We start from the raw sequence: 12,783 nt of genomic DNA, 5'->3' as shown, positions 1-12,783 counted from the left end.
TTATAGCTTCTTAGTTTATTTATTCATGATTAAAATTTTTTGTAGGTAAGGATCACATTGCAACTTGTTCCATCTAAGGAAGAGATTCAGTTTACGAATCATGTTATGGAGCCACCCATCCTTCCAGTTGCACCACCTGCACCACTTCTACCCACAAATGATGGTGATGTTGCTGGACTTCATGTCTGCTTGCTTTGTCTTCCACGTCACGAATTATTGCCATTGCATAGTCCAACAATCTTGACGTACTGTTTGATGCATCCGTTCGACGTCTGTAATACAAGTCCTGTAACCAACCTTTAATATGGTCTAGAAATGACATGATTGGTAACTGTCATGCATCTTTTAACACTCTGTTTATGCACTCTGCGAGGTTTGTCGTCATTTGATTGTACCTTCTGTTACATTGTTATACCCTAACCCACTGCTCAAGACCAATATCTTCTAGGTATTTGAGTGGACCTGGATACCCTACAAATTGACTTTAATGGTAGTTGAACACAGATTCATGACTTGCCTTGGCTGCTTTGTCGAAAATATTCAAAATATCTTTATTCTTAAAATTAATTAATAAATTAACTTTCAAGTGATGAATGCAGATACCATGAAATGCTTCTGGGAAGACAATGATAATTTCCTTTTCTATGCTTGGGTGTCTATCTGATACAATAATCAAATCACGAACTTGCCCAATTGCACATCTTAATTGCTGAAACACTATATCCAAGATTCATCAGTTTCTCCACCAGATATACCGAACACGACTGGGTATATTTGATTATTTTCATCGACCCCAGTCACAAGTAGGAATTTACGTACTTATCCCTTAAATGTGTTCTATCTACAATTAAAACAGTGTGAATGTAGTTAAAAAACCCCTCAATGAAAGCACCAAGAGCCATTAAGAAGTGCTTGAAATATTTATCTTCCAGCAGATCATATTTAAATGTTGAATTAGGATTTTCAATTTGTAAGACTTCACCAAATTTAGGTAACTTCTTGTAGGATTCTTTTGGTGACCTCCAAACAAGCATTAACGCTTCTTCCCTTGCCCTCCATGCCTTGTCGTCACTTAAACTCATACCATACTCTTGTTTTATATCTTTCACAATGTCCTTCAGTCTATATGAACGACTAACATCTTCAAACTTTGACGAAATTAAATGTCCGAGAACCTAACTAGAAGCTTGTCTATGATTGTTAGTCAATATTTCATTTCTACATGTGTGGATTGTCATACTTAGGGACCTTAAATATTTCACATTTTTTCAATTTAATGGCTCGAAGTCTCCATTTTCATTCTTCAACTAAGCATATAACTTTGTATAATGTTGTAGTCGACTTCTTCACCCTAAACTGAAAGTTAACTCTAATTGTTAACATAGATAAACGCATCTTTAAATCCTTCTTACATATAAATATGTCACCAACTTGCACATCTTCAAAAGAATAAGACTTACATGGCATGACGATTGTGCTACTAGATGGATGTAACAAATCATGACCCGTTGCATGTGATGAGCCTTCATAGTCTTCGATTGTTCGTTCTTCTACATGAGGTGTATGATGGGTATTAATCTTCAGTTCCTCTCCATCATCCTTCTCCTTCAAGACCAATCATTAAAATATTGATCTTGGTCTACATCATCCCCTAAGTTATGAGTTGCCAAATTACTAGGTGATGAAGTAAGTGATGGATTAAAATATGTGGGGGAAAATGGACTATTTGACTTCATCTTGTAATGTACTAGCCTAGATGTTAAAGGGATTTCTTCAGTTCGTCGGATATATGAATTTTTTGGGTGAAATCCTTGATTACTTGAACACTTTGGAAGCGTGGATATGTAAACAGGTATTACTGAGACCTCTTCCCATGTGAGGAATGTGTGTAGAACTTCATCATTCCGAATTACAAATGTTGGGGTTTTGGATCTCAATTGAAGTATACATGTTATAACAAGATTATAATCATCTGATATTATACCACTTATCCTATAAACTTTGGTAAGGAATTCATTATAGGTCGTGGGGACCTCAATGTCAAACCCCTGCAACTCTCCTCCATTGTAATCCTTTTCCTTTGCATTCCAAACGTCATCGAAACAAATCCAAGCACGAGGCATTTTCCTACCATTTATTACAAAAATGTGTTAATATAATGTAGTTAAAGAAAAAGCAATATAAAAAAAAGAAACTAAAAAGAAAAATAAATTGGCCAGGTCATCCACTCGGCCGGGTACAACACCGACCCAAAAAATAGAATCCTTACTTTTTGTGTGTCCGATCGGACTAGGGTTAACTATACCGGGCCCCAGACCAGTCCCAACCCGGTTCCTATCCTGTACCCTAGAAGACCAACTCAATCAATTTATTTTATACCTGGTGAAGACCCGGTGAAGCCTGGCTAGGTAATTTCAACTCATTTTCTTTCTACCAGGTGCGTACCCGATGAAGCCCGACCAGGTAATTTCAATTAATTTCTTTTCTATCCGATGAAGCCCGACCGAGTATCTTCAAAAAACATTTGCTATTTTTTTTCATGTTTTTCTAATAAATTTATAAATATCAAATGCATGGCATTATAAAAATTTAAAAATTTAAAAAAAAAAAATACACAAAAATAAGAACCATTTCAATCAAAAACAACATAAATCAAACTCCAAAAAGGTCATTTATTTTTATCAAATTTTTCAAGAAATTATTAGAACTATTGAATACATAATTACAATTTCGTAAAATACAAGTTTGGACTTGACAAAATTCATTCTAGAAATAATTTGGTGAAGAGAACTGTGTGGATTGTAAATAAATCAAATTTGGTGAAATTTTGTGTGAATAATTGTTTAATGATTTTTGGATAAATTAATTTTGTGAATAAATATTAGAGGAATTTGTTGTGAATTAATTGTATAGGTGGTAGTTGAAAGTGAAAGTGAGAATTAATAAGGGGCATAAGTAGAATAGAATTTTTGGTGAATAATTTTTTGTTATATGGTTTTTGGATTAATTTGTGAATAAATTTTAGATGGGAATGGGAATTAATTATATATGTAGTTGAAATTGAAAGTGAGAATTTAATAAGGACATAAGAGTAAACTAAACCAATATTTACCATGTTTATAATCAAAAAATTTAAAAGAATATTGTACTTTTAGAAACTATTTAGAGAAAATATTGTTGTCTTCAAACTATTTGTAAAATATTGTTTGAAATAAGTCGAGGGTTGAAAATTCACCTAGATAAGTCGAATTTTGAACCCTTACCTCCTTTTTTTTTAGGAAAATATTATTGTTTTCAAACGATTCTGTCATCTCAGCAAGTCTGACTAAATAGCGAACTAATGAACTCTTCTCTTTTTGCCGCTAACGAGCTAACGAGCTAATCAAATTGGAGAGCGAGATTATGAGAGACAGCGAGAGTTTGAGAGAGTGAGATTTTAGCGTGAGCCTGTGAGCGAGAGCGAGATTTTGATAGAGAGCGAGAATACCGTACAAATTTCCTTTTTTCCTTTTTAATTATTACACATTCCACCTTCTTCTTTCTAATCCTTTCTTCTTCTTTTTTTTTTTATTTTCCATTTTATAAAAAAAATCTAAAATATTTATTATTTATTTAAACTCTAAAAAGAAAAAAAATATAATAACTCATAAATAAAAAAAAAAAATGTAAATAAATATCATTAATATAAAAAAATAATTACAAAAATCAATGTATCCCACAAGGCGGACGTCTGCGATTTCGAGCTGGTTGTCATCGTCGACTTCGAACTTGAGGTTGCTCGGTTCTTCTTTGATGTGCTCTGGTACCTCTGCAGGCGCTTCATAATATATAAAATTTTATGCTCTCCACGACCCCGACCATGTCCATGCACTTTGAAGAACGAAGGACCAGCCTCTGATCATAATGCTCTGAACCAAATGCTGACATCTCATCATCGGACTAACATAATCCGATTGACTCTGCGTCTGCGTCATAGGGGGCAACTCTTCCACATTATGTGCAACCTCATCAACTCATCCTTTCCCGAACAGGTCCTCTACGTCTAAGAAGCTGGTGGAGGAACAATAGGTATATCGTAACTATAATAAATTTCCTCCATATAGCTTTGGTTGTCACTACATATAGAAAGAACCTGGTTCAGTCATTCGCAACCTCATGGATCTACTGTTGTTCGATCTCTGTGAATTATAAAAAAATTAGACAAATATTTAAAAATAAATTTTAAATTAAAAAATTAGATAATATTCATTCATTTACCATATGACCCACAGATACTCCCGAACGAGTGACGTAGCGCCTTGTGATATATATTTATACCAATGAATATATTCTGGAGTGACATCTATGTCAAACTGTTCAATGAGAAACCCCACTACAATAAACCTTGCACGATAAGTGCCATCGCACTATCAAAGTGCAACTTTTTCGAAACCAATCTCTAGTCTTTATCACATCATATCATACAGTACAGATTCAGTATTACAAGGCGATGGATATCCTGCTGAAAACCGAATTGTTTCATCACTCTGTCAGAAAGATGCCACTCACTAATGTGAAAACAATATGAGGACTCATCGTCCGCCATATGTTTTTGACCATCGTACAAAAATTAGGCAAAGTATGCACAATAATTTTGTACGGCTCCCAATAACCTGAAACACAAAATATTATATTAGAGAATATTAAAGACAAATACAATAAAAATGTGAATAAAATAATCATATTAGGTTTTATGTGATATGTTACCATGTTCAAGAATGAAGCAGATCAAACATGTAATTATACTGGTTGACTACATGTGTGGCTGTCCTAGTCAAACAAATTTTGTCTCTCCACCTAAAATTTTAAATTGATAATTTAGAATTTAAATTAACTAGATCAGTGATATAAAAATTAAATTGAATTAAAACAACATACTGAGAAACCGTAGGCTCGTCCAACTAACTGAGCTGCATTAACATGATGTAGCTGTGGAGCCATTGTTGGAAATCGCTTCCAAGCCTATAGTTGCAAAAGTATGAGAGACCAGCTATCTCTTCGAACCTCAGGTCTTGTTGCTTTGCATTAGTTGTCTATACAACCATGCCAAGCATGCTCACCCTCCGCAAATACCGCCCCGCATCATGGAGGTTAGCTAACAATGGCAGGAACATCGAGTGAACAAAATGATTTAATTTATCTGAAAACAGACTTCCACCCATCATTTGTAGATATTATGCTCGCGGCATATCTTATGACGGTTTCCTCGTCTGCATCATCTGTGAGCTCACGAAATTTTTTTCCTAACCATATTAAACTTAACCTCGATCCTTTAATCTTGTCGGCAGGTGGGGCCGCACCGAGGATACAATTGACAAACTTCTAACTAGTCATCGATACATCACTCCAGTGACTGGTTCTACGTCAACAGGTAACCCCAACAACACTTCTATATCTTGTAGAGTGATAGTGCACTCTCCAACAGACATATGGAATGTATCCGTCTCGGGCCTCCATCTCTCGACCAAGGTTGTGATCAAGATGCCAGTCTAACTGAATTTGAAACTGACACCCGACACGATAAACATAAACTGACACCCGGAAAGTTACGTTTAATCACAACGAGATGGAATGGACAGAATCAGTTACTCGACAACGACGTGGATTTTGTAAACAAGTTAGGACAAGAATCGAAGGTAGTGTCCTTCGTCTACTAAGACGGGGCTCCAGATAGTTAGGATTGACATAAATAATTATATTTTTTTTATATTATATATTCAATTCTTTTATTATATATTTATTGTAAGTATATTCAATTTTTTTTTAATAATCTAATATATTCAATTTGTTGTCTAATGATTATTCAATTATAGTATAATAATCTAATATATTCAATTTATTGTCTAATGATTATTCAATTATAGTATAATAATCTAATATATTCAATTTGTTGTCTAATGATTATTCAATTATAGTATAATAATATAATATATTCAATTATAGTGTAATGATTATTCAATTATAGTATGATTATTAGCTTTTTTTTCTTTTTTTTTTATATATATTTCTATGGAAAGTTCAAATAAAGTGAAGACTCTTGCTCTTTTCTAAGATCTCACTCTCTCAATCTCGCTCTCTCCTAAGATCTGGCTCTCTCACTCTCGCTCTCTTAAGATCTCGCTCTCTCACTATCGCTCTCTCCTAAGATCTCACTCTCGCTCTCTCTGTTATTGTTGTTATTTTTCCATTAATGATTACTAGCTTTCATTTCTTCTGGAACAATCACAAACACTTTTTGATTATGGATCTACTTTTTTGTTCGTAGACAAAGCTAATTCGGAATTTTCTTTCATTCCAAGGCATAACTTATATCCATGTGTTTCATATTCGCCTAGAGTTCGCTCCCAGAAATATAGCCATCCCCACCCCCTCACGTCAATCCCACAAGCCTCCTTCTAATTTAAAATGATAACAAAATGCATAGGTTATTAGAAGCAGCTCAAGTACACAAATACATATAGTATACCATCTCATTACTTTATTTCCTCTATGAGGGAAAAAGAAAAGTAATAAACCTGCAATCTCGAGGGTGGATGTATGTCAAAACTTCAACCTTCGACAACCTAAGCGAGATTTGCGAGATTTCTCTTGTCGAGGGTTGAAGTTTTGGCTTATGTATTGTTTCCAAGTTTTTCTTTGTTCGTCGAGTTCTCAACGTTCGACCTCCACATTAGTCGAGTTCTCAATGTTCGACCTCTAACCTCGGATTCCCAAAACAACAATATTTCTCTAATAAGTTTTGAAAACAACAATATTAATATTAAAGGTCCCATTTTTATCATCAAGGGGTAAAAAAAAACTTATTTTTCAAAAATAGATCAAAAATACAAAATCAACATTCCAACAGATCATTTTTGTCAATTTTTCCTTTTATTTCTACCAACGTAATAAGCCCAACCCAATTTTAATGGAAAAAAAAAGGGAAAAGAAAAGGCTGGATATAACTTGAGCGTTCAGGTTAATGAGGATATTCTATTTATGCTTTTAAATTAACAAGTCCGAGAGCCTAATTTTAACAATGGTTTAAATTTGAGAATAAAATTTTTACTATTAAATATTTGGAGATCCAATTTTTACGATAATATAAATTTGATGTTACAATTTTAACTATCATACTAATTTGAAGGTTTAATTTTTACAATTTTAACTATCATAATCAACCTTTTTTAATTTAATTCTTATTTTTAAAATTTTAAAAATAATGTAAATATTATATAAAAAGGTCAAAGACAATACTGTCCAAAAAAAACTTTTATAGATCTGACTAATGGGCATGATTATGAAAATTAAGAACAAAAAATATGGCATAACCCATAAAATAAGCATCTACCCAGGAAATAGTAAAATTACAAAAGGAAATTATGTAACTTACGGATAAATAATAAAAAATTTGTAGCTTTGATCAACTATAACAGCAAACTCTGTAAATCCTTCATTCTTTTGATGTCAAAAACTTATAGGTAAATTAGAAATTTAACAAGTTAGTAAAAGAAGTCTACAATGAGCTAAAACTATGAAGCAAAAAAGTCCCATTTCAATCCAAGAGTGAACTAACTTTCTTCGAGAAAGCAAAGATAAATCCCTTGTATGATCAAGCTCTTGTAACAACTTCAATGGTTATAGGTTACACACTCATGAATCCAATCAAAGAAAACGGTGAAGGAACTCTTTTATCTCATCAATGTAGGGAGGTCGAGTAGGAATTATGTGACCAGAGTCATGTTCAATAATCACAGAACAACCTGCATCGAAACAAGAAGCAAGGTCTCTGCTCATTTTGTTAGCAATCTGCCTATCATTTCCCTGATCACTACCAAATATGTGAAGTGAGGGGCAGTTGATCAGTCCATGGTCCAATTCAGGCATTTGAAGAGGAAACCCAGAACACAACACTGCAAATCGGAAGTCTACTGCACCCTTTAGACTCGTTTTTCTCGAACAAACTGCGCCAGCCATTGCTGCTCCTTGTGAAAAACCTAAGATCCCATCGAATGGTCCTTTCTCGGAAAATACAGTCTTCAAATATTCCAATGATTCTTCAAACCCATCAGTTTGTTTCTGGTACTGGAGTGGATCAAATGGGGCATCTGCAACTTCCCATTTAGTTTCTTCACTCCTTTCACCTGCATTGTGTGATATTAACCAAGCAAACTTCTTCTTGCAACTCTCTAATGGCGGAGGACAATTTGGCTGTACTGAAGAAGTCACACAAGTTTCCCGAGGCTCACTGTCCCGAGGATGGTATATGAACGATAACTCGTGAGGTGCATCAACATACACAAACTCCACCATGGTTTTGAGTTTCTTTGCTAATGATGCAGTTCTTCCTTTAAAGCTTGAAGCATTCTGTCTAAATCCATGCAAACACAGGACTCTCAATCTTCTTGGTGACCTACAACCTGAATATGAGTTTGAATTACAGATCAGTCAAGGAAGAAGAAAGATTTGACTTTCAAATCTTAGGCTCAAAATAGTAACGCAAGGCAGTACTTTAAAATCCATATTAGATTGCTGAGCATCAGAAATATAATTTGATAGAAAACAACGAACAACATGGAGGATTCTATAGAAACAATTTATTGCTCACAAAGAGCTAACAGATTCTGGTTGGGCTTAGTGTGGAAAGACCGTAATAATCACATCTTTTGGCCCTCAAAACCATCATGTCTATTGTGTAGAAGTAACGTAAAAGTGCTTTAGTAAAAAGTCAAAAAAACATTTAAAGAGCTTTATGAAGGCAATGGCAAAATGTTTTTGTAGTGCTTAAATAAGAGATTTCAAAAGCCCTTTTAAGAGTGTAAAAAGTGGACGTCAAAATTATTTGTTGATAAGAACCTCATGGGATCAAAATGCTTTTGCTATAAACAGTTATTCTAGAAGAATTCTCATACAAACTCTAAATCAAGGAGTTGGTCCTTGTGATGATATTAACTGAACAATGTGACGATAATTCAAATCACATCATAAAATACTAGATACATATATTCCTTGCACATGCAAGAAGTACTAGAAGAATTAACACAGACCTTACCGTTACTCCACGGAAGTTGCTGGGAACTAATTTCAAGTTCACTTTGCAGCAAGACTACTTTGGATTTTGAGCTCTGGAATTGTGAAATCACCTCACCCTCCTTGCCATGCTTCCGACACAGCTCACAAACAAATAGGGTCTCCTTTTCCTGAGCCGCAATAACAGGATGCAGAAGCAGAATACCACAAATCACAAGAAAGCTAAAGGTAATTAAAAAAAGAAAATGATAGAATAATGGGACGGGAAAAACAAATTTTAGAATAAAGTTTTTACAAAAAGAATCAAAATAATGGAACAGCAAGCCAAATAAGAATGAGTACAAAGAGATTACTATTATAGCAGACCTGGCAATTATCACACACCAGCACAAGCATTCGACAATATTTACACCGACAGCGAGAAGAATAATCATCAAATGGGTTTCCACAAATAAGGCAAGTCCCTATAATATCTTGAGTTGAGCTCCCAACTGATATCCTATAACCACAGAACTGAATATTAGAATATTTCAGCTCAAATTGTAACATCATCTATTTCCCCAGTTTCCCATGAAGATGCTGTCACCAATTCCTATTATTAGAATATTCGAGGATTTCAAAAGTTGGAAATTTACTTGGGTCAAATTATGTTCATACAAAATTATTTGGTTCAATACTTTATACTTCAATGAATATATCATGTTTGATGTCTCCCTCTTCAGAATCTTGTCTAAGCTATCACATCCTAATTAGTACCATAGTGATGTGAAGGCATTAGAGATTTCACCTGTGATCAAACACAAAATTCTTTCCTGCAAAAAATCCACCATCAGGAAATTGTTCCAAATAACGTTGTATTCCACCATATAACTGCAGCAAAAAGCACCCCATCACCAACATATAAAATGACTCTAATGCAATAAAACTAACACCAACTAAAGCAATAATGCATGAACCATGAACTCACCAAGACATGGCTTAAATCTTTAGAGACTAGATTAAAGAAACATTTTAGCTATCATTCATTAATTAACATCCGTAGGTTTGAAATTGGGGAAAATGAAAACATGCCCATAAATCCAAGATAAATTATAAATAACGTCAACATATATATGGAAGATATAAAATTCAGAAATATTTCATATGACAGCACCTGAAAGACATTCTGAAATCCAGATCCTTTGGACTTGATATATGCTGAAGCCATCTCACATCTGATTCCTCCCGTGCAATACCTATTGGATAGGAAGAAGATGAAAATTGAGTCATGATCGTATTATTCTAAAAATCTGCCTTTTGAGTTATTGAACAAATCTAGTCATGTTAACACAAGCATTGACGAAAAATGGCTGGCAACAAGGAAGACATTTTGTACAAGGACAATCTTTTTTTTTTTTTTTTTTTAAAAAAAAAAATTTCTTTTATTGAAAATTTACCCAAAAAAAAAAAAAAAAAAAAGAAACCCGAAGCCCAAATCAAGGAGTTATAAAAGACTTCTCCAATTGGTCAGAAGAGAAGATAGATTGTAAAAACTAAAGAAATATGTACATTTACACCAAGTTATAGCATGAAAGATAGTAGGACAAAAAAACTATCAAAAGAGATGCCCTTTTCGTTCAATAGGTGGTTGTTTCTCTCCTTCCATCTCCATAAGAGATGCCCTTTTGTACAAGGACAATCTAGTTTCACTATTCACGTGTATAACTACCTAGGAGTTAGAATTTGCAAATATACACAATAACCAAATTTGGGTTTATGCGGCTGAAAATGGTAGTTCTGAACTTGAAAATAAAAATCTAGCACTTTTAGCTCCACACACACTCTTACATCCAATATGCAGACAAAAGAACATGAGTGTTAACTTAAATGCCCAAAGTACTCGTCATCCAAAGGAATCAACAGATTAAACCACTGTAAGTCGCATGCCAAACATTAGCAATTGGTGCCACAATTTTTTAAGCCATGTCACGAACAATAAGAAAAAGGCATCCAGATTCGAATAACATATAGTTTGAGACAACTAACATAAGAATGTGTTTTCCTCTCAACTTTTCAGAATTATCATCAATCCAAGATGGCAAATCACTGTACTGCCTAATTTCTGGATCCAGTGTTTCAACGTTTGGTGTTTGGAACTTCCCAACTCTAGTCTCATATAAATTCCTTGCATCCAATAGAACAACATCTCTACTATTTTCCAGTGTCTCTTCATCCGAAAGTAGCCCTGCAAAGTATGTGATTACGAGTCAAAAGAATTTCATTTGGAATCATTCCAAATCCCTATTCTGCATAAAGTCATCACCTGTTGTTATAAGTCAGTAAAGTAACAAATAAAGCAGATGAAGAAGAAGAAGAAGAAGAAGAAGAAGAAGAAGAGAATAATCTAACCAGCACTCTCAAGAACAGAATGAAATTCAGTAGCAGAGAGATGCGTTCCAGCTTGTGTAATTTCAGGTAACTTCGATAGAGGATTTGAACAAAGGGTGACCAACTCCTGTGAAATGTGCAAGTTTTCACATTAAAATTGCTGAAATTTTGGGGTTTAAAATTGAAAGGAAGGATGATATTTTACTTGGACAACTCGGACTGAGAGAGAAGTGAATCCACATTCTCTCGCTACAATGTCATTCAAGGGCTGGTGACACGATGCAAGCTTGAAATCAGTCCCATCAAACAAGCTATTCAACTTCATTGCAGCAATATGACTCTTCAACGAGCATAGCTTCCCACAGACCTAATGGATAAAGAGGAAAAGTTCAAAACACTTGAAAAATGCAGAATCATCACAGAGCTTAGAAATGAGCAAATTGGGTCAGAAAATGAAAACCCCATATAAACAACTGCTCCAGCTGATTCAGCTACTCGAAGAAGTACCGGAAAAGTCATCTTAAATGTCATTCTTAGAAACGAGATAGAGAAAGGGAAACGAAATAGGTAGTTAAGAGAAGGTTACAGTGACATTGACGCCCTGAGAAGCGAGGCGGACACGGCCGACAAGGGCAAGGGAGGTGCAATTAGACTGGTAGAAGGAGACGAGGTGGTCGAGGTCGGGTATGTGAGCGTACTTGTAGTACAAAAGGACGCCATATTGGTGGTCATCGTCTTCGTTATTCGCCATTGCAAGCCAGGGGCAAACTTACAGGGTTTCGACCATTTCGATTCAGAAACTTCAATAATATCCGATTTTTCCGACTTCCTAGTAAACAGGTTTAATTATAAAATGGTTAAATTATAGAAAATACACCCTTCACTTTCTGCAGATTACTATAGTTTTACCATTTGAAATAATTTTTCATTCAAAAATACAAAATCCAAATCTAAGATATTAATCATAAAACTCAAATGTTAAATATCAAAATCCAAAATATTAATGAGAAACTTCAAGCAAACATTATAACAATATATATAAGTTAGGTTTAAGTCTGATTTTGGTTCAAGAACTTTGAGTTTGATCCCTGAACTTTTAAAACGTCTATTTTAGTCTCTAAACTTTTAAAATATGTCCAAACTTTTAGTCTTTATTAATTAGTTAACAAATTGATGATATGACATCTAGTTTAATTATTATTATTTTTTTTAAAAAAAAAGAGGATTTATTTATTTTCTCATAACCATTACTCTTCTGCAAAGTTATAATTCCCTTAAACTCCATGTATGAATCTTGGAATCATTCAATAGGCGCTCTTTAGCTACTCATTTTCTCCACTTTCCCATCGTATGGTTATTGATGATTAA

The 12,783-nt window shown here is 34.2% G+C and overlaps 1 protein-coding gene across 1 annotated transcript; it reads right to left on the bottom strand.

The window, feature by feature from the left end:
• Nucleotides 1-7,443: 7,443 nt before the first annotated feature.
• LOC120083859 (rhodanese-like domain-containing protein 6) lies at nucleotides 7,444-12,250 on the bottom strand. Its single transcript, XM_039039758.1, has 9 exons — nucleotides 12,002-12,250; nucleotides 11,621-11,782; nucleotides 11,437-11,542; nucleotides 11,074-11,272; nucleotides 10,202-10,283; nucleotides 9,836-9,918; nucleotides 9,415-9,547; nucleotides 9,071-9,218; nucleotides 7,444-8,438 (listed from the first exon to the last, which is right to left on the bottom strand). The coding sequence occupies exons 1-9, from the start codon at nucleotides 12,164-12,166 to the stop codon at nucleotides 7,684-7,686; spliced, it is 1,833 nt and encodes a 610-aa protein (XP_038895686.1). The 5' UTR covers nucleotides 12,167-12,250; the 3' UTR covers nucleotides 7,444-7,683.
• Nucleotides 12,251-12,783: the final 533 nt, after the last annotated feature.

This window comes from Benincasa hispida, chromosome 8 (genome assembly GCF_009727055.1).
Source record: "Benincasa hispida cultivar B227 chromosome 8, ASM972705v1, whole genome shotgun sequence".
Lineage (NCBI taxonomy): Eukaryota > Viridiplantae > Streptophyta > Magnoliopsida > Cucurbitales > Cucurbitaceae > Benincasa > Benincasa hispida.
The sequence above is the reverse complement of the archived record's forward strand: the minus strand, read 5'-3'. Positions and strand labels throughout refer to the sequence as shown.

What these genes read in the sequence shown, in the direction of transcription:
- LOC120083859 (XM_039039758.1), bottom strand. Translation starts at nt 12,166, where the DNA reads ATGGCGAATAACGAAGACGATGACCACCAATATGGCGTCCTTTTGTAC. An exon ending in AGAGGAAAACACATTCTTAT is followed by an intron (nt 10,284 to 11,073) that starts GTTAGTTGTCTC and finishes CCTATCCAATAG; the next exon opens with GTATTGCACGGGAGGAATCA. An exon ending in GATTTCAGAATGTCTTTCAG is followed by an intron (nt 9,919 to 10,201) that starts GTGCTGTCATAT and finishes TTTTTGCTGCAG; the next exon opens with TTATATGGTGGAATACAACG.